The sequence below is a fragment of the Alligator sinensis genome, unplaced genomic scaffold (genome assembly GCF_000455745.1).
Source record: "Alligator sinensis unplaced genomic scaffold, ASM45574v1 scaffold738_1, whole genome shotgun sequence".
NCBI classification, from domain to species: Eukaryota; Metazoa; Chordata; order Crocodylia; family Alligatoridae; genus Alligator; species Alligator sinensis.
Window position 1 is genome coordinate 9,289 of NW_005842382.1, and position 22,045 is coordinate 31,333.

The following is a 22,045-nucleotide window of genomic DNA, read 5'->3' on the forward strand; positions in this document are numbered from 1 at the left end:
TACAACCCCAGTTCTGACTGCTTTGGCAGGTGCCCAGCCCCAGCTGTCTATAGGCAAAATCCTCCCTCTGTAGCCATAGCCAGGGCTCTGGATATGTTGGCAGAGGCACTGCTCCAGGTACCCACAGCTCCAGACAAAGTCTCTGCTTCATGGCCCAGCCATAAAAAGACAGCAGACCTTCTCTGGGTCTGCTAGCTGATATCCTGGGTGGGCTAGACACTAACCATGTACAAGTTGCTAACTATGTAGTAGTCTAGTAACACTGCACAGTAGCATGCTGGGCAAAACCCATGCTAATATGCTATTGTGCAGTAATATTAGGCTACTTCTCAATTAGTGTCTGAAAAAAACCCATGCACTGGTGCTACTGCGCAGTAATATGAGTTACTGTGCGTTGATTTAGTACTTGGTTATTAAAGCACATAATGAATGTGTAGACTACCCCCTGAGTACTGGAGGGGCATTTGGTGGAGGGTTCTCTTGGGCCACCAGCTCATCAGTCCTGACCTGTACCTTTAGCTGCTGTCACCTGTAGGCATGAAGAATGGGGAACCTGAAAAGCATGCTGAGATGTGTGCTTTGGGTCCCTCTGGCTGGGTGCTTTTTGTGTTGCAGGTTGTTTGCAGAGCCTGCAGACAACTCTTTGAATGCTTATATACAAGTTTCAGCCCATTTGAATTTCAGTCTTAAGTTGTTGAACTTCAGCTGGTTAAATTAAATGCTTGTACACATCCCAAGTATGTGACCTTGCACTTTGTATTATTGAATATTGTCCCATTTCTATGTATCCAGTCTTCAAGATCACCTTACAATTCTTCTCTTAATTCCCTGTAGTCCATCTTCTCTATCTTAACTGTTAGCTTGCCAAGTCACACTGTATCAAATATGTTACTGAAGTCTAGATAGATGAAATCTATGTCTAGAAAATCTGTTATCTATTTTGAAGGAAAGCTATCAGGTTAGTCTGGTAACGCTTGTTGCTTTTTATCTCTTTTTCACTTTATCTCTTTGCCTTTAATTATTTTTTTTCTCCAATATCTGTTTGAAAATCTTGCATATCATTGGGGTAAAATACCTATGTAATTACCTTGAACACATTTTTCCTTTTCTTAAATATATATATTAGATTACCTGTTTTCCAATTATATGGCACCACCCTTGAGGTGATGCACATATTACAAATGTCTCCTGTACTTCATAGAATCATAGAAAATTAGGATTAGAAGGGACCTCAAGAGGTCATCTAGTCCAACCCCATGGTCAAAGCAGGACTATCCATCCCCAATTAGATCATCCCAGTCAAGGCTTTGTCTAGTCATATCTTAAAAACCTCCAAGGATGAAGATTCCACAGCCTCTCTGGGTAGCCTTTTCCAGTGCTTTACAACCCACCTGGTGAGAGAGCTTTTCCTACTATCTAACCCAAACTTACCTTGCTGCAACTTGAGACCATTGCTCCTGTTCTGTCATCTGCCACCACTGAGGACAGTCTAGCTTTGGTTTGGAGAGAGTTTTGGTGAGCTACTGAGCCCCAGATCAGCACCCCACCAAGCCAGGGTGGGCCAGGCCAGGTCAGCATTCCATTGTCCCCACCTGCAACAACTCACCAAAACTCCATAAGTGGTAGATTACTAAACTGGTCTGGCATTAGTCTAGTAATATGGGTCTGTCAGTGGCCATGACACTGGCTGTGGCGGCTGCTGGAAGGAGCTGCCACCCTCCCCAGAGCTGCTGGGAAGCAAAGTCTGGCCACTACCACCCTAGCCCTGCCACATGCCTGGGGGTGACAGGACCAGCTGCACACGCCATGGCCTGGGCTACCCCCTGCATGTGGGCTGGACAGGGCCAAGGGATGTGCAGCAGGTTGGATGAAATCTGGTGGGCCAGATCTGACCCACCAGCCATAATTTGCCCACCCCAGTCTAGCTCCATCCTCTTTGTAACCATCCTTCAGGTAGGTGAAGGCTTTTATTAATTCACCCTCAATTTTCTCTCCTGCAGACTAAATAAGCTAAGTTCCCCTAGCCTCTCCTTGTAAATCATGTACTCTAGTCCTCTAACCATTGCCCTCTGCTGGACTCTGTCCAATTGGTCCACATCCTGTCCATAGTGGGGGGCCCAAAACTGGACAAACTACACCAGACAGGGCCTCACCAGTGCAGAATAGGGGGGAAGTTTGTAAATGTGTATTACCAAGTCTGCAGCTTCTTGTGACAATTCTTTTAGAATTCTTAAAGAGAGGTAATCTATTCATCACCAATCTGTGATTCTCACTTTCATTCTCATTAGATGTTTTGCTTTTACTCTCATGCCTCATATAATTGTCTTTTCTGAAAACTGAGGCCAAATACTCATTTAGTATTTGAGCCATACCTAAATTATCTAAAATCTCCTTATATTCTCACTGTATAGTGGCTCTGCCTCTTCCTTCCTCATTCTATTTTTATATTCATATATCTGAAGAACCTTTCACTAATTTGGATAACTCTCACATTATTCTGATACTTCTTGTTTTCCAAGATGTAATTTTTCTTTCCATTCCTTGTGAGCTCTCTGTTTATTCTTTATATATTATAGATATGATAATGTTATAATAGTAATACACAATTGTAAAATTGCATATTATTAATATTTAGTTATAATGTTATACTATTAGTTCCTGTAATATATCATATATTATATATAACCACTTCAAAATAGGGATAGGGTAGGATTCAATTACAAAACTTCATCAGAAGCTACTGTAATTAAGCTACATTTAATATTAAATACCAACTAGATTGTGTCATTTTGGGCCATTAATTGTCCATTAAGGCCAGTAAAAACACACACAGAGTAAATTCTCACTTTGCTTAAATGGTTATAATTTCTTTTGTCATCAGCTAGTGCATAATGTCATAGCTGTGTTGAAGTCAATAAAACTATACTAGTAAAGGATCTTCACTTGAACAGGTGTTAAAAGAGGGCCTATAACAGCAGAATACCATGAATGATATTCTAAGGACACCAGTGTGTAATTTCTTAGAAATCATCCAGTTGCATACTGTGAAAACCACTTTTGTAATATTGTAGTACTATAAAGTTGGAAAGAGCCAGGCATTCTAATAGAGTTAAAACTGAATTATAAGCATGCAATTTAAGTAATTTGTTTAATGTTAAACTAAATTCAGTGAGAAGAGAATCAGTTCTTCGTCCATGCTCCATTTTTAATGGGAAGTTTTGCATAATTTCCTCCTATGATTATATTTTAAAGAAAAAAAAAGATAAAGTACTGAGTTAGATTTTATGAATAGCTATTTTGGAGTGGATTCATTGCAGATATGTAGGTAAATATACAAATGTGCACAAAAATAGAATTAGCAATTAACCACTTTCTAATTAAATGCATTTTTAATTTAGGTCTTCACTGGGATCTTCACAGCAGAAATGTTTCTCAAGATAGTTGCTATGGACCCTTATTATTATTTCCAAGAAGGCTGGAATATTTTTGATGGGTTTATTGTAACCCTTAGTTTGATTGAACTTGGTCTTGCAAATGTGGAAGGACTGTCCGTTCTTCGATCATTCAGATTGGTAAATACATGGCTAAAATATTACATTTTACAATATGTTCTTGTAACACTAATTTTATTTCAGTTTTATGCTTGTGTTTTAGCAAGATAAATATTACTTGATGGGGAGTAGTCAACACAGTTTTGTTAAAGGGAAATCATGCTTTACCATCCTACTACAGTTCTTTGAGGGTGTCAATAAGCAGGTGGACTGGGGTGTTCCAGTTGACATAGTATTCTTGGACATCATTTGATAAGGTTCCCCATTAGAGGCTCTTAATTAAATTAGGAGTCATGGGATTACAGGGAATGTCTACTCATGGATTAGAAATTGGCTCCAGTATAAAAAGCAGAGAATGAGTATAAATGGTCAATTTTCAGGATAGAAAAAAGTAAACAGCAGGGTCCTCCTGAGATCTATGCTGGGACCAGTGCTGTTTGACATAAATGATCTGGAAAAAGGGATGAGTAGCAAGGTGGCCAAATTTGCAAATGACACAAAATTACTCAAAGGGGTCACAAAATAAAACTAGTAGGTAGTAGGGGTGTGCAATGCGGGCCCTGTTCAATTCAGATTCGGCCTGAATCGGGGACAGTGATTTGATTCCTTGATTCAGATCACTGTCCCTGATTCGATTTGGCTGAATCCAAATCTGAAGATTCGATGTTGATTCGGAGAATCAGTGATTCAGACATAGACACAGCTTTAAATGTTTTCTCTAAGTACATCATGGTACCAGGCACAGCTCGTGAATACTGCAGTGCTGGGGCAAATGGAGTGTCCCACAGGAGTGCAGCCCCCCCCCCCCACCGCATGCTTGGCAGTGAACCCAGGAGGGGACTGGAAGTACTTCCAGTTCACTTCTGGGTCCACCAGGGAGCACACAGGGCGTCCCCCTGGGCTCCCCCTGGCTCAGTGATCACCACCACCCAGACCCAGAAAGCACCAGTCACAAAGCTGGGGGGGTGGGTGGCAGCATGCTCTCTAGCAGACCTGGCAGTGGACTGAAAGTGCTTCTGGTGCAGTTCCAGGTCTGCTGCCGAGTGCACTGGGGATCCCCCTGCACTTCTGTGGGATGCTCCATGTGCCCCAGCATCACAGCACTCGCAAGCCTCTGCTACCTAGAGGTATATAGATAAGATATTTAAAGTTGTCTCTATGTCCGAATCACTGAATCTTTCCAAATCTCTCCGAATCTCTCCAAATTGATTCAGAGGGTTCTGATTTGATTCAGAGAGATTAAAGGGTCCTCTTATTCAATTTGGATTTGGAGATTCAGCCACCAAATCGGGCTGAATCTCCACTGAAGTGAATCAGGGATCAATGCTTCACACAGCCCTAGTAGGTAGTAAGCCTGAAACTAACAAAAGGAAGTTCTTTTTCACACACAGTGTAATGAAAGTGTGGAGCTCATTGCCATCAGATGTGGTAAAAGCTGACAGTTTAACTAGATACAAAAAAGGACTGGAAAATTCTTAGGGGTGAATGGAGTGTCCCACAGGAGTGCAGCCCCCCATCATGCTCAGTGGTGAACCCAGGAGGGGACTGGATGAAATTCTTAGATGAAAGGGGCATCAGTAGTGATTGAGCATGAGACTTAGGCATACAGCCTCTGAATCAGAATTTCCTAGACTTTAAATGCTGGAGGCTGCAAGTGAGAAAGGAACAGTGGAAAAAACCCTGGTCATTTCCAGTTTACTCTCCCTTTCAGCATCCATTCTCTGCCACTGTGTGACTTTTTTGCACCAATATATTTTCACAAATTAATTTTAAAACATCTTGTGCTTTCAATAAAATTAGTACTCACAATGCTTTTCTACTCTTTTTTTTTCAGTTACGAGTTTTCAAACTGGCAAAATCTTGGCCAACACTAAATATGTTGATAAAGATCATTGGTAACTCAGTAGGAGCCTTGGGGAATTTGACCTTGGTGCTCGCCATCATTGTCTTCATTTTTGCTGTGGTTGGTATGCAGCTGTTTGGTAAAAACTACAAGGAATGTGTCTGCAAAATCGCAAGTGACTGTGTACTTCCACGCTGGCACATGCAAGACTTCTTCCACTCTTTTTTGATTGTGTTTCGGGTTCTGTGTGGAGAATGGATAGAGACCATGTGGGACTGTATGGAAGTTGCAGGCCAAGCTATGTGCCTTACTGTCTTCATGATGGTCATGGTGATTGGAAACTTAGTGGTATGTAATTAAAAAAATCAAAGATTATTCTGTAAAAAATGGGGGCTCGGTCTTGAAATGTGCTAAGCACTCTGGCTCCTGTTCAACAAAGCACTTAAGCAAGAGACTTTAGTCAAGCTACTCAAGCGATTGAAGTTCATCTTAAGAGCTTTCTTGGACTGAGGTCAGAATATTCTGCACCATGCAGGATCAAATTCCTGCTTTATAAAAAGGGAATAAGCACTTAGCCACGTTCTACATGTTTGATCTTGATTACTTGAAAATACTTAGTGTTTCAAATAATTTTAAACCTGTTGGGTCTTCATAAACCATTTGCTCTGAATTTTTAATTATATATGGTCACCTATCACATCTGCTATAATTTGTGATCTCTGATGGGATAAGTGAAACTTCTTTAAACAGTGTGGTGGTAATAAATAACAAATTCTTTGTCTGAATTGTTAAATAAATAATCTTTTATGCCAATATTCACAAATTAAAGTTCATTTTCACATAGTTGGCAGTTGACAGTAAATAAGCCCCTAAAAAGCATAGCAAACTATATTTAGCTCTTTCATTTATCATATTTATGAATGAGTTCTTTATTATGTGGTTTGCTCTTCTTCAAATTATCATTACTTAAAACATACTTTCTCTCCAGAGCAATTTTAGTAAACACATTTATTAATGATCTATTCCTCCATTATTTAATTTTTTGTAGGGCCGGGGCAGTGGTGAGGGAGAGGTGTGAAAACCTGAGCCTTTATTCTTAATGCTTCACATAGCGCAAAGTATTATAACAGTAAAATATTTCCACTGAGGTAAATTTAGGGTTTATTTTCTATCTTCCCTTACAGGTATTGAACCTATTTTTGGCCTTGCTGTTGAGTTCATTTAGTGCAGATAACCTTGCTGCCACAGATGATGATAATGAAATGAATAATCTCCAGATTGCTGTAGCAAGAATGCAGAAGGGAGTAGATTATGTGAAAAGAAAAGTCCATGAATTCATCCAAAAATCTTTTGTTAAAAAACAAAAAGCTTTAGAAGAAATCAAACCACTTGAAGATTTAAACAACAAGAAGAACAGCTGCATTTCTAACCACATGACAGCAGAAATAAGCAAAGACCATGATTATCTTAGAGATGGGAATGGAACCACGAGTGGCATAGGCACAGGCAGCAGTGTGGAAAAATACATCATTGATGAAAGTGATTACATGTCGTTCATAAACAACCCAAGTCTCACTGTGACGGTACCCATTGCTGTCGGGGAGTCGGATTTTGAAAATTTAAATACAGAAGAGTTTAGCAGTGAAGATCAGTCAGATCTGGAAGAAAGCAAAGAGGTATTTAAATGTTTCCTATCCACTTAATTTTTTTTTAATTTGATAATTGTTCTGATTTTTTCAGCATAAATTAGTAGGTTTACTAATGAGGTATTGATAGTGACCTGCATATGGAAAAAAGTAAGGGAAAATAAGTAATATGTAATGAATAACAATAAAGATATGGTTTAGGAACCTAATAAGAGACTCAAAGGGGACATACAATAAAAAGGGATGAAAACTTTCATCTCCATATAGGCCTGAATTGGCTTAGAGGTTGGGGCCAAAAAAGAGGATGGCCGGAGTAGTTTTATAAAACGTTTCCTCCTTCCTTATCCTGAGATGGTTAGGAACTGCTTCAGCTCCCCAACAGGCTAATGTTTTCCACAAGCTATTGGTGCTTTTAAGAGCTCATTGCAGAAACTAGTGACAGATAAGCACAGCAATACACAATCACACTCCTCCTTTTTTCAGGACACCCTGAACATGTCTTCCGCATTGGGAATCGTACTAGATATATCATGAATTGGATCTTTGTCACTCAGGAAAGCCCTTGCTTCATGGGAGTTTCCCAGGAGCTGCAATGCAGGGATGAACAGGGCCTAGAAAATACGTTATATCTAGAGTGGGGTAGGTGTATGAGGAGCAAGTGTACTTTGTCTTTTAGATAAAAGGATTTTTTAGCTACTGGAATCATCAGCTTTTCTAGATCAAGATTCCAATGAAAAGATATTTAATGTTGGGCTAGTTGTATACTACAAAGCTGTTTAGTTATAACTGAGGACTCATGTTAATAGAATAGAACATTGCCATAGGACATCTGTTGCTAGATCAGTGCTTCTCAACATTTTCAGTCACAGCACCCCTCCACTACTTTTTTTAATATGGCAGCATCCCCAGTAGAGAACCACTGTTGGTTCTATTTCAATGGGGTGCTGCTGCCTCCAGGTAAAATTTCCTGTGCACCTGCTGCACATTCAGACCAGAAAGGACTGTGGCATGTGCACAATCTTCCTGCATTAGGGCTGTCTGATAATATGCCTGGACATATTGGTATCAATTGGAGTTTTGTCATTGGCTTGAATGGTGTACAGATTTTGCCCATGACTTTTATCAAAGGGTGACCACAGTCAAGGATCAGCTTCTGAGCTATAAGCAAGCCACAGATTCAGCCACACTTTGTTGACCTAAAAATATCTGAAGTTAATTTGTAAGTGATCTAACAGTATGTTTGTCATCACACAAGTGACTGTAGTATGAAGATGGCACATATTAACCTAAAACTAGCTATCTGGCGATCAGTAGAAAGCCATCTTCTTGATCTGGTAAATTAACTGTGCTAAGCTCTGCCATTGCTGGATGGCTACCTGTACCTGATTCAGCTAGTTTAATGCTAACTTGGCAACCTTAAGACTTTCCCACAAGATTTGAAAGCTAGGCTTCGACCACAACCCTACTCCTTTATGCTAAAAAGAGCATTAGAGCAGCACTATTGCAATCCCCTGTACTGATAGCAATGCTTTCCTCATTTACAAATCAATACCTGTGGCATTAACAGCCATCCTACTATTGAATTATGGTCAACTCTTAAAAGTTTCCTGATGTAAGAAATACACCAGGTCCAGAACATTTACCACAAGGAAGGTTTTGAGATGGTCCATGAACATTTAAAAGGTCTGATCATCTATCATGCCTATCTTTAAAAGAAGGGAGGAGAAGGAGACCTGGGGAATAATAAACTGATCAGTCTGACTTCAAACCTGGAAAGTTATTGTAAAAAAACCTGTAAAGCAATTAATCTGTAAACACCTGGAGAAAAAGGGCGTAACCATTGGCATCCAAATAGATATGTTAAGGATATCAAATCAACTAAGTACCCTTCTTTGACAGGGTAACTAGCTTGATGGATGAAAGAAATTCAGTGGACATAATATGCTTAAACTTTAGTAAGTCTTTTATACAGTCCCACATTGCATTCTTATATGTAAAGTAGAGAATTGCGGGCTAGGTATAATTACTGTTAAAATAGCTTTATTGGAAGAAGCAGCACGCTACTTCGACCAAGCTCCGCAGCATCTGTACAGATTGGGCACTTCAGCGAGGCTTTTTCACGCTTTTATCTAATAGCTGATTCAATCAGCTGGTTCAATCAGCTATTAGATAAAAATGCCAACGAAGCCCCACTTAAGTGCCCAATCTGTACAGATGCTGCGAAGCTTGGTCAAAGTACCACGCTGCTTCTTCCATACATTAAAATCACCTTTGCTCCATGTTAGATGCTGGGCGAGCCAGGTTCAACTAACATGCTGCCTTTCCTGGGCTTGGCGCAGATTTGTTACAGAATTTAACATAAAGTGCTGTTTTGGGGTTTTTAAAATATCTACAAGCATCCTGTGGGCATTTGTACACGTGTGTGCTCCACAGCATCGGGTGCTTTTAAAAGCACTGGGCGCTGCGGCGCATACATTTGTATAAACAGCAAAATGCTCATTAGCACTGAGAAAATGGCAGCAGTGAACTTTTGAACTAAAACGCATCAGTGGTGTTTTAGTTCAAAACCACACCACCACCATTCTCTGCGCATTAACGTGCATTTCACTGTTATACAAATCTACGTGATACAGCACCAGGTGCATCAGCTTGTGTGCTCCACAGACTTGAAGAATTAAGTCTTCTTCAACATGCTGGATTTGTGGCACATCGGAGCAAACAAAAGTACATATATAAATGCCCTATGTGACCAACTTAGTTGGGTGAGTGATATTCAGAGATCCTGGTTTTCCCTAATAAAAAAATCACAAATTCTCTGATAAAAAGCCTGAAATCCATTATTAAAATGAAAGGCCCCTCACTGACCCCCACAGCCCTGCTGGTACCCCTCACTCCCCCCCACAGCTCCCTGGCCCTGCTCATGTTCCTCACTCCCACCCCACCACAGCCCTCTGGCCCTGCTGGTGCTCTTCACTCTCCGCTACAGTCCCCACCAGCCCTGCTCATGCCTGTCACCTGCAACCCACAACCCCTGCCACCCCCAGCCCTACTGGAGGGTTCTCCCAGCTGCCAGGGCTATAAGGCCAGGGACCTAGGTCCAGAGCCCCCTGTCCCCAGCAGGAGGTAGTGGCTGCTGCAGCAGAGTGGAGTCCAGCTCCCCCTTGCTGCTTGCCTGCTGCTGGCTTGGGCAGGGTGGGCCCGGCTCCCCACCGCTGTATGCACTCCCAGGGGCCCCAGATCTGTGTGCACAGCAGCAGTGAGGGGCACAACCCCATACCACTGCCTCTTCTGGTGCCACACCTGCTGGGGATGCATCACCAGGGCAGCACAGAGCTCACAGTGGCAAGGAGATCCCCACATGGCCCCACTGTACTCTGCAGCACCATGTTGCACCCACTGGGCTGTATAGGCCTTGGAGAAAGCAGTAGGGTGGCAGCCTGAGCCCACAGTGGGCAGTATGCACCCACCTTGTGCACAGATCTGGGTGGTATGGGTCCCCCCTGCCTCGTAGGAGTGTATGCAGTAGCAGGGAGCTGGTGCCTCCCCCCGTCCCTAGGACGAGCTGCCCACAACCCCTTTCTGTTCCTTGCTGGAGCACTGCAGCCACACATTGCAGCCCCAAGCTCCATGCATCACACTGCTGGGCAGCAACCCCAGTCCCAGCCCTGCCCAACTCCCTCCCTACCGGGGCCTCTATTCCCCCCCACACACACACACTTACCTGTGGGAGCTGCTTTCTAGGCTGCCTGGTGGCCATGTGCATATATATGCATATGGCACCCCCTGCCTAACCACCTGCCTCCTGCTCACTCCCAGCCCCTTGCAGGCTGGAACTCAAAACTGCAAAACCCATGGGGTTCTCTGGTAAAATGAAAAATCCATGTTTGCCTCCGGTAAAAGGTGAAATCTGTGGTTGTTTCCGTTTTCCCAGAAAACCCAGATCCCTGGTGATATTTTGGGTCACCTGAGAAAAGAAAAGAAAAAAGAAAATTTGTGAAATGATCATCAGGAAAAAAGGCTACAAATACATTCTTATAGCAGTAAATGGCCATTGTCTAGGATAGTCAAACCTTTACCATAGTCAAACATTAACAAAGATTAGGTAGAGCAATCAAAGCCATTACTACACCGCAAGTGCAGAAGAGTGGCACTGAGAAGGGTCACTGGGAATGGAAGGGCAAAGACTGACAGAGGTGTGTCTTCACACAAGAACAAAACCAGATAATCTCTAGAGACATACTTACCAAGCTCCACATGGTCACAGGGGGTATATTGTGAAAGATGAAGCTATCACCAACACCAACCACCCTGCAGCCACACATTGCATCCCCAAGAGATATTGATATCTCTGGCTGAATAGGTGCCTGAATAGAACCCAGGGCAATCATCAGCATCAAGCTAGCAGCTAATATCAGTGAAGACATGCATACCAAGAGCACAATGTTCCTTGGTGTCAAATGTAAAAAAGCTTGTTCTTCCTCCTTTTCACTTCTGGAACATACATTCTTTACCATCCTTGAACAGAGAATCTTGTCCTTTGTAGTCATGAGTCATGACTGATAGCAGAGAAAGGGCTTCTGGCTCTTTTTGCAGGGCTCAGCTGAAGTCTAAACAGGAAAGATGTACTGGCTGAAATCTGACATCCCACTGATACTTGATTTGGGCACACAAACATGAGCTTTAATTACCCTTTTCATTAGTTTCCTTTGTTAGCTGCAGTGAAGAGGAAGCCACCATAAGGGAAAGTAAAAACTGTTAAAATACTATGGGCAGTTGTTAGTCAAATAATTTTGATATGCAAAATTGATAAATAATCATTGGATTTCTGCTGTAATACATAAAGAAGAGTTCTGAATACTTTAAAGTACAGCAAAAAATACAAAATTCCCCAAGCAACTAACATGTTTAGGTGTTTTTTTTCAGTCCTATATACAATCTTTTATGCAACATGAAGCAGAAGAACCTGAGCTTCCTAACATACATTAAAATCATCTTTGTTCCTCGCATCTCCCATCCTAGGTTCAGTAAATCTTTCTTATCAGTACTTTCCTATTTTGATGGGAAATACCTCACTCAATATAACCTAGGACAGTGGTCCTTGAACTACAGTCCACAGGCTGGATTTTGTCCATGGAGCCATATCATCCTGTCTTTGGGGTCTGGAAATTTGGCAGCAGGGGAGCGATGGCAGTGTTAATTATCATGGCTTTGGAAAAGTCCAGAGCCTTCTAAATATTTCCTTCTTAATATATTCTTCCTTACTAAGGAGTTCAGACTAATGATCCTACTATTCCCAATATTGCTTTTTCCCCCTTTCTTAATTATAAGCACGCTATAATCTGCTATAGCAAACTCATTTAGTAATCAGAATATTGCCCAGTATATGGAATACTCAGTTAATGCTTGGAGTATATCTCAACTGCCAAGAGTTATCTGCTTTCAGCAGCCCTGAAATCAGAAATTGACCTGGTCCTGCTGTTAGAAGTGCTCTGAGTAACAATGTAATGAGGCTTAATGAGGTGCAAACAGCTGAGCAGAGCCTGAGGGCAGGTTCTGAGTAACAATAACATGAGCATTCATGAGCTGCAGACAGCTTCTGGGAGGCTGTTCCCACACCAGTTAGTATGCATGCATCACCTTAAGCAGTGCCTTTATTATTGAAATCAGTGAGATTTGGCAAATGGCTAATGCTATGTACACTATTTATGTGTTTGTCTGCCTTGTCTCTCAACTTCTTAAATAGCTTACATTGTACCATATTTGCTATTTTCCACTCATGTAGTGAAATCTCATCATGACAAGTTTATTAAAAATATCTGCTACTGGATCTGTAATTTTATGTGCTGGTTATTTCATAATTCTGAGATGAAGATTATCTAGTTAATATGAGTTCAGTGCATTAAAAACTTTGAATTTTGCTCCCACCTGGGATGTGGTCCATGACTTCTATTTTCCAAGCCTTCCAAACTTCCCACTATCCATGCTGCCATTGACCTAGTCTTCATTGTTTCTCTTACTGTGAAATGAGGCAAAGTAGTCATTCTTTTGTGGAGCCAATTTATCTTTACCCTATCCTCATGAATATTAGCCTATTTTTTCATTCTTCTCTTGGTGCTCAAATAAATGAAGAAGTTTTTGCTATTTGTTTCAATATTGTTCGGAAGATCAAACTTAGCTTTACTTTTAATACTTTCCCTACACTTCTTGACTTCTAAGATGGAAACTTCTTTGCTGGTCATTCCTTTTTTTTTTTTTTTTAATCATTACAGGCTCTGCTTATTCTTCCATTTTTTTTACGCTTGTTTGGGATACAAGCCCCGATTTTTTTTTTCCACCTGTGACGCACAGAAATTCCAGGCCACCTCTGCACTCTAAACTACATTTGCTCACATTGATTGATACTGAAGTATGAAACTAGTTAACTTCTTTAGTGAAGAGCAATAAGAAAGTTTGTCAGTTTAGTACCTCTATCATCTGCAAGGACCAGTAAATAAGAAATGTGTAATTATTGCTGCAATCAAGCATTTTCCTTGAGCAGTCCCCACTCAGCTGTATGGTTGGTCACTCATCATTTATCTCAATGTTTTTCAAACTGGGGGATGAATACCCCAGGGATACATCATGCTATGCCATGGGGTATGTGCCTACACTTTAATAATGGTGGGGGAGCTTCTGACTGTTTAACACAGAGTGACCTTGACACCCACTGTTCTCAGGTAGCAGGGGGTATGTGCAGCAGTAATTTGCAAGTAAAGTTGTATGTGGCCAAAAAAGTTTGAAACCACTGATCACATCTGAGAACCATCTAGTCAATTTTTTGCCTGGTCAGGTGGTCTTATTGATAGCAGTCACTGTTTGAAGCAATAGCTGTAGGCTCAGAGTCATTTTAATTGCTCACAAGGCAATGGGGGTTTGAATTCAGAGTTTTATTTTTTCTAGATAGGCTTACTTCCCTATCCTCAGTAGCTTCATGGTGCCAGACACCTATCCTTTAGCTTTTTTCTGGAAATGTGCATTTAGTACCGACAGACCAACTCTATAGACCTGAAAAATGTAGATATATTTATCTTTATGCAGCGTGAATACTTCCATCCAGGTCAATTGGACTACTTATAGTATATAAGGTTAGACAAGGCTTTGCAAACTCAGGGACAGTTATTTTTCAGTTTCAAAGTGTTGTCTAACTTGAGGCACACAGAAAGTGGTTCTATGAGAGAGTAAATTCTCTGAAAGTGTTATGTGTTTGTAAAGATTTAAGGGATAATGCAGAATTTGGTAGGACTGTGCTACATTCACTTGCCCCCATCTCTGAATAAAATTGTTCTTTAGGGGTTAACATTTTATAATGAGCTTATGAACAATCAGTTATAGCAGAAATAGGTTACTTATCTATACACATTAATTGGTATTTTTGAGATGTGTAATTTGTAGGCATATTCCATGCCTGATGCCTCAGAGCCCTCAACTCATGGGTTCTTTTAATGGCAAAAGAATCAAGACATATTGGGGACTCCTTTTTTATAACCTGGATGGAAAGCACAAGAATGTGAAGACAACAAACACTGCTAACTAAAAAACCTCAGCATATGCACTCAGTAAGAGTGAAATATATCTCAAAGAACATCACTTACTATGTAAGCAGTCACTTCTCTTTTCCTTAGTTAATACTTGATAGTGTATTTTAGCTAGTTTTGTAATACCAAAATATCTGACTGTAATAGGGTGATCTATCCCTTTCAGAGGGAACAGTGTTACCAGATTTGCCTGTCACTTTGGGGTGTGTTAATTTATTAGGGATACGTTTCTAGAGTCTTTGTAATTCTATCAATGTGCTGCTTGTGTTACTTGTGTTTCTATATGGAGCTGTATAGTCTTCTGCAAGTCTTCACCCCCAATGGAGCTATCTTGCAGGACTCAGTTTCAATGGGGCTGGGTTCCTCCAATCACCAAATCAGTCATACACACAGACACACACAGATTAATGTGACACGCCTGATCCAGCCAGGTTGATCAACATGGATAGGCTGACACCCTCATATGCCAAGAATCAGTTCATCAGAGCAACAATAAACTTCAGTCAGACACGAGCACACAGGTGAACAGAATACTTCTGAATCCAGCTGGGTGTCTAGCTGACACCCTCATGGGCCAGCATTTAGTTCATTAGGGCACATTTGAGCCAAACTGGGTCAATCAGCCTGTACAAGCTGATTCCTTTATGTGTTTCAAACTCAGCACATCCCAATCTTTAGCCTCTTGATGAGGAGACCCCACAGTATTTTTGGGCTTCACAGGGATCTTTAGCTTAGGTAAAAGAAGCATTGCTGCAGAGCAAATGGGGAAAGAGAAGTAGAGAAGGAAAAATATACCCAGTCACTACCAGTTTGACTAGAAAAGTTATTTATTGCTAAGTATATGAAATATATAATGGTACTAGTAGTAATAGACATGCAAAGGAAAACAAACACAAACAATTACAATACTACCCTGGTTTCACTAAGTATTTGGGGAAATTTAGCTCAAGCTTAACTAATACAATTCAGGTTCAGAAATCTATGCCTAAAGAGAGAAAGAGAAAAGAGAGCGAGAGCTGGGATCTCACAACTCCAAGGCACTCGGGTTCCAATGCTGACAGGTAAAGTTCTTAGCACAATTCTTGAAGGGAGACAATCTGTTTCTTCCAGCTTCTTGGGAACAACAGCGGATGGTGTCAGAGAGACTTCTCCTCTTGAAGCACAACTTTGCTGCTTTTTTTTACAGATTTTTATACCCTCAGTTCAGCTTCTTCAAAGCATTCTTAATAGTGTAAATAATTGTCTTTTCTATTGACAAGGGGTTATCTGGTTTGGAACACCTCAAGAAACTGATTAATAACCAGGAAAAACATAAGGTTAAGGAGTAACCAGACACTTAGGAGCCAGCTTGAAATTCCTATGGATAGCAGATATACTGGATGGGATACCTCATTGTTTCTTCAGAAACAATAGAAAGCTTGCAGCATCAGGGTTTGGGATTTTTACCTGTTGTGAACAAGCCTCAGTTTAGCATGACTTTTCATAACTTTTGTGGGGAGGACTCCCACCAGTCATCCCAGGAAAAGTATGACAACACTTGTGGTCAGGGCTCCAATGGGTTGGATGCTGTGATGAACCCTTAACCATTGTTCAAATGTTGCCCATACCCCCTCTGACTCGGTCTCTTTGCCTCAGCATTCCCTAACTCGGCAACCGAGTTTTAGTCAATCAAGTTTAAGTAGAACTCCTATAGTGGGACTGGGGAATATATGGCCCGAGATGTCTATTAAACTTTTACTTAGAGGTGTGTGTGTTGGGGGGGAAGTCCTTTGTAAATCCAGATTAGAATTGGTCTGATAAATGCTGAGCTGGGTGTGTGTAAATGTGGGTTGATTAGCATTGGGAGCAAAGATTCCCCATCATGGAATGCTCCCCTGCTTCTCTGATCCCAGAATTCACTGCGATCTCTGCTTTGGGCATTCTGTTCTCCATCTTCCATGTAAATGAATTGTCATCTGGTTCCATCTTGCATGCAAATGAGACCTAGGGCAGTTGTTTCACTCTTCTCACCCTTATCTGGAGGGCTTTAGGTGTGTCTCCCACTACATCTTCATTGTCTTTTGTAATCGGTTCTTGTTCAGGTAGAGGAGGGGAGGGGGGGAGAAATCTTTGTGAGTCAGACAGGCTGCGTCCTGTGTCAGGATTCACCAAGGACACGGAGTTGAGAGGTAACAACAGTCAGCCCTGTTGAGATATCCCAGCTGCAGGGCATTTGGATAATGAGGGAGAAGTCCTACTGGGAGCCTAGAAGACCAAGAGAGAGAACAGAAGAGGAAACTTGCTTGTTCTGCTTCTTTAAAAGAGTGTGTTTTATTTGGGAGGACCGGCTGAGGAGCTCCTCAGGGACCAAAACCCACCTGCAAAGTCAGTAGGTGAGGCAACCTGCTTACACTGATGTTTTGTCCTTTTATTAAAAGGATGCCTACAATGCAGAATGAAAACTGAAAGAAGCACAAGTATATATATATATATATATATATATATTTACTTAAAGAATTTTATATATATATAAATAATCTGTTACTCACATAAACTGAATACATAAAAATTCAAAGGTATAATAGAGCCAACTTTTTGTTATGTTCCTTGACTAGTAATGTTTCTCATACATGCATCAGTTGAGCTCTTGTGACTTCTCTGTTGTTGTTTTTTTCACAGAAGTTAAATTTGTCCAGTTCATCTGAAGGTAGCACAGTTGATATTGGACTTCCAGCAGAAGAACAGCCAGAAATTGAACCTGAAGAAGCCATGGAGCCAGAAGCCTGTTTTACAGAAGGTGAGTAAAGTAAAATATGATCTAAAGTAACAAAAATAGGAAGTGAACAGAAATATCTACTTAAACTATTTACAAGTATTTACAAATTGAAATACCATTTTATAAAACATTGACATATATAAATAATTATGGATTATGAACAGTTTATTCAGTTCATAATATACAATGAAGATAATTATTACTTTGATACTGATATTGCAGAAATATAATGTTTTCAGATAACAAAAGACCATGGCCAAATCATCATATAAACAAATTACTACAGTTTAAAAATAGAGGAAACCATTTATTTTTCTTAGTGTCCTACTGTAGTATCTAAGAGTTGGAGAGTATCCTAATTAGATAAAAATAATAATTAGCACTCTTAGCATGCTAGAGCTTTTTTTTCATAGGTAACTTTCAAAATGCTTTTAAATTTGAATAAGTATCCCTGAAACTGGCACTTAGTGACTGGCAAATAAAAAAACTCCATATAGTTTGTCTTGATTTAAATGTTGGCTGAGCCTTTATTTAAGAAATAAGCAAAATGAAAAGAAACAATCTTCACATTCTTTAATTCTCCCTAGTAGAAAGTAATAGCCCAGCATGGTTGTTTGTTCCAGTCTTTTATCCTTCATTTCTGTAATTTTAAATAAACAAACACACACTGCTATTAAGCACTTCCCTGGGGAGAAAACTTGGCCCTAGGCAGAGGGAACTAGATTTATGCAAGGGTTTGTTAGGTGCTCAACTACTGCTTTTGGCACCAGCCTCCAAAATTTAGATTTTTCAGGCTGCTACCATGAAGGAGTAAGAATATGAGCTGTGGACCAAAGGCTGCAAAGGATCCTTATAAAAGTAAGGAAGAATCCACTGATCATCCTTCATGTCAGAACAGATGACACTGAAAGATTTCCACTAGAATGGATCCAGAATGAATAACTATGCCAGACTGGTGAAGATGCTCTAAAATGTGGAGGCTTACTTAAGTGAACTTCAGTGGAATTCTTGTGGTTTCTAGAGAAGGAAGTTGAAAGTATGATCAGGTAATGAAGAGAAACAAATGGTACTATTAGGAAGGTTTTGGAATGTTTAGATACTGCATTCATAGAAAGAGGACTTTTACTGACAGGCGCGCTCCCACCTGAATATAACGGGCAAAAACCCTCTGGAATTGAGGCTGACATAACAGATAAAAACAGCTTTAAATTAAGCAGTGAGAAGAGATCTTTCAAAGAAGCTTGTGTAAGCTCCACACCTGGCTTTAGTACACAATGTCCTCCTCTACACAAGATGTTGACTGTGCAGTAGCGTGGCAGAACCCATGATGCGATACTACTGTGCAGTAGTCTCAGAGCTACTGAGCAGTAGCATCACAAAAACCCACTCAGCGGCACTACTGCATAGTAACTTGGATTACTGCACAGTCATTTAGTACTTGTAAAATGTAAAATGTGCAGTAACGCTGATGAGCAGCTTTTTCATAACACTACTGTGCAGTAGCCTAATACTACTGCCCAGTAGCATTATGTCACGGTTTCTGCCATGCAATGCTACTGCGCAGTAGTATTGGGTTACTGCGGAGTCAGCTTCTCATGTAGATATAGCCACTAGAAAGAAAATCAGATAGGCAAGGATATGGGAAAGACATATCAGTGATCCAATCAGAAGTTTGGATGGCATGGGGAAAGATTACTAATATGCATAAAAGCAGTAATTAGGTAGGACATGCAGTTAGTGGAAGAACTGTGCCATATCAAGCCATTGAAACTGGATGTCGTCATTAAGAAACAGCCATAATGGTTGTAAAATAATTCAAAGAGATTTGGCAACAAAAAGGGGGAAACTTAACTACTGATGCAGAATGCAAAATCACATATTACAGGAAAAACAGAAACATATAGGGACAGCAGTTGTGACTGGAATACAGGATATGAATTGTTTGGGAAAGATAGAAGTAAGAAAGTTGGTACAGTATTGCCATGTGCTAATAATGTGATAGACTATAGAGAAAAGTAAAATTCAGTAAAGTAGAAGTTAAAGAGGTTCTACTGAGTAATTCCTGGAATTAGCTTTGAATACAGACTGTGTAACTTCATTAGGAAGATAAATGCTACTGATTAATTTTCCTGACCCAGACTGGAAAAAAAGAGATCCAGAGCCAGCAAGGAGTTGATGCTAACTTAGAGTTGTTTTTGATAAGTAATTAAGACATTATAGAAGAGCTACTTATAGAAAATAGGCTTGGATCACAAGTTAAGTAAATTTAAAGTTAACTGGAAGAATAATCAAAAAATAGTTCTTAACTAAAGTTCTCAATTTCAAAATGTTTCTTAATATTTGTAACTTGGGCACTGGGCACAGAACAATCTAAGTCAGGGGTAAGCACCTTGGAAGGTGCTGGAGTGCCGGCATGCCAGAAAAACAAAATGAGGGCAGGGGGTACATGGCAGGATGCACAGCATATTAGTATAATTAATAATCATAAATGTTTCCTTTTTATGGTAAATACCAGATTTTTTAAAAATTGTAAACCTGGTGACAATAAATAAAACTTCAGTGCGCTGCCACTCTGGGTCACACACACTGCACTCCTGGCCCTGCTGCCCTCCCCTGGGCCCTCCAGAGCACAGCGCATGCAACCCAGAGCGGCAGCACACAGAAGGGCTGCACAGGGAAGCTGCCTGCCACTGCATGCTACACGTTGCCCTGGTTACACTTGCCTTGCATGCATGGTGGCAGCGTGGGCAACAGCACAGGGCTGTGCCCCGCGCTGCTGCCCCCACCTTCAGGGGAAGTGTGGCCAGAGCAACAGGCAGCTTTCGTGCGCTTCCCCATGCCAGGTTCTATACGCTGCTCTGCAGAGGCAGTGGGGGAGGGCAGCATAGTGGGGATCATCGCCAGCACCTGCTGCCTGCCCTGGGCTGTGGCTGGGCCTGGGAGGTGGCTGGGCCTGGGGCTGGGGAAGCAGCAGCTGTTTGCAGCCTCCTGGCTGCAGCTGGTCCAGGCTCTGGGTAGCTGCTGCCAGCCATGGATCCTGGGCAGCTTGCAGCAGGGCTTGCATCCTCCCAGCTACCTACTACGAGAAACCCAGGGCCCGTGGCTATCAGCAGCTACCCAGAACCTGGGCAGGCTGCAGCCAGGAGGCTGCAAACAGCTTCTCCCTCCCTGCCCTGGCCCTGGCTGTCTCCCGCCCTGGACTCCAGGAAGGCAACAGGTGCTGGCACTGCGCCTGTTGGCTGGGACAGGGAGGCAGCAGCTGTTTGCAGCCTCCTGGCTGCAGCTGGCCCAGGGTCTGGGGTAGCTGCTGCCAGCCATGATACCCAGACTGCTTGCAGCAGGGCTTGTAGCCACCCAGCTGCCTCCTGGGAGCAGACCGGGCTCCATGGCTGGCAGCAGCTTCCTAGAGCCCAGGCTGGCGGTTGCGTGCCAAGCAAAATGGCCTTGCGTGCCATGCTCACCACGCGTGCCAGGGGTTGCTGACCCCTGATCTAAGTCTTGCAAGCACTAAACAGTGTGGCACTTATCTCAAACCTATCCCCAATGGTAATTATACATTAGGTTTTCTTCCATCTGTCTCGACTTCAGGGCCTAATCCAGTAAATAGACTCAGAGCATATCTGGCACAATGAAGACAGGAAGTTGGAGGTGTTGGTGTCCCACATCTTTACTCTGTGATTAAAACATCCCCCTGGGAAACAGAAAGCCATTTTCAAATCTTCCTTCTGTTTAAATGGATATGAACCCACGTCTTTCACCTGCAAGCATTCTATCCTAACCACCGGTTTACTCTGGGCTGGGGCTCTTTCAGTCTCTCTTGTTGAAAATACTACTCTGAAATATTGCTTGGGCTGAAGACAGGGAGCAAAACAGTGAAGATGACACTATAGCTCAGTGATTATGGCATCACATAGGCTAAGAAGGACCAGGGTTATTCCCAGACTGACCAGAAACTAGTCCTTCTTAGACTACGTGATGCCATAATTACTGAGCTATTATGTCATCCTCATTGTCTTGCTCCATGTCTTCATCCCAAGAAATATATCAATGGAATACTTTCAACAGTAAGTTTTTAAGAGAGCCCCACACCAGGACAGGCTTCTAGCCCTGCTCTAGGTGGGGGGTTGTGTAAAAGATGGGTTGGAGGGGTGGGAACGTGAAGCTGGGAGGTGGACAATTAATGGGATGGGGGTGAGTAATGAAATGAGAGGTGGAAAGGAAATGGGTGTGGGGGAAGGGTGATGGAGGAATTCAGCCACTGAAGAATAAAATAAAAAGAAGTAAAATGTAGAAAAAAATTTCAAAAGAAATAAAGAGGATGTAAGGTCTTATGTTTTAATAAATTGGGATTTGGAACTGGGGTTTAGGGGTTATGCTTCCCAGGATGCCTGGGAGGTGCGAATAATGAGGGAAACAAGGTTCCTTGGGTGAATCTGATATCTTTTATTAGACCAACCCAAATGGTTGGAGAATAGTTATTAAATAAGCTTTCGGGTTCAAAAACCCTTTGTCAGGCTAAGGAAGTTTCAGCAGTTGGTGTGTGCTCTTCCTGGATGGAATGAAAAGTAAAGAAGCCAGGCTGGGCAGGTATGCATACAAGACAGGTAGTCAGTGAAAATGTAGATTGAGGAGTCAATGGGTGAGAGCCAGGCGGGGGCGGGGGGCGGCGGGGAGGG

The 22,045-nt window shown here is 41.7% G+C and overlaps 1 protein-coding gene across 1 annotated transcript in view; it reads left to right on the plus strand.

Moving 5' to 3' along the window:
• LOC102369842 (sodium channel protein type 1 subunit alpha) overlaps positions 1-22,045 on the plus strand; it is a gene marked incomplete at its 5' end in the record, with an annotated part of 86,956 nt that overhangs the window by 9,283 nt on the left and 55,628 nt on the right. Inside the window, 4 exons of the mRNA XM_006029487.1 lie at positions 3,399-3,572; positions 5,386-5,742; positions 6,579-7,070; positions 17,273-17,390. Of these exons, the coding sequence (XP_006029549.1) occupies positions 3,399-3,572; positions 5,386-5,742; positions 6,579-7,070; positions 17,273-17,390 (1,141 nt within the window). The remainder of the gene's footprint in view (positions 1-3,398; positions 3,573-5,385; positions 5,743-6,578; positions 7,071-17,272; positions 17,391-22,045) is intronic.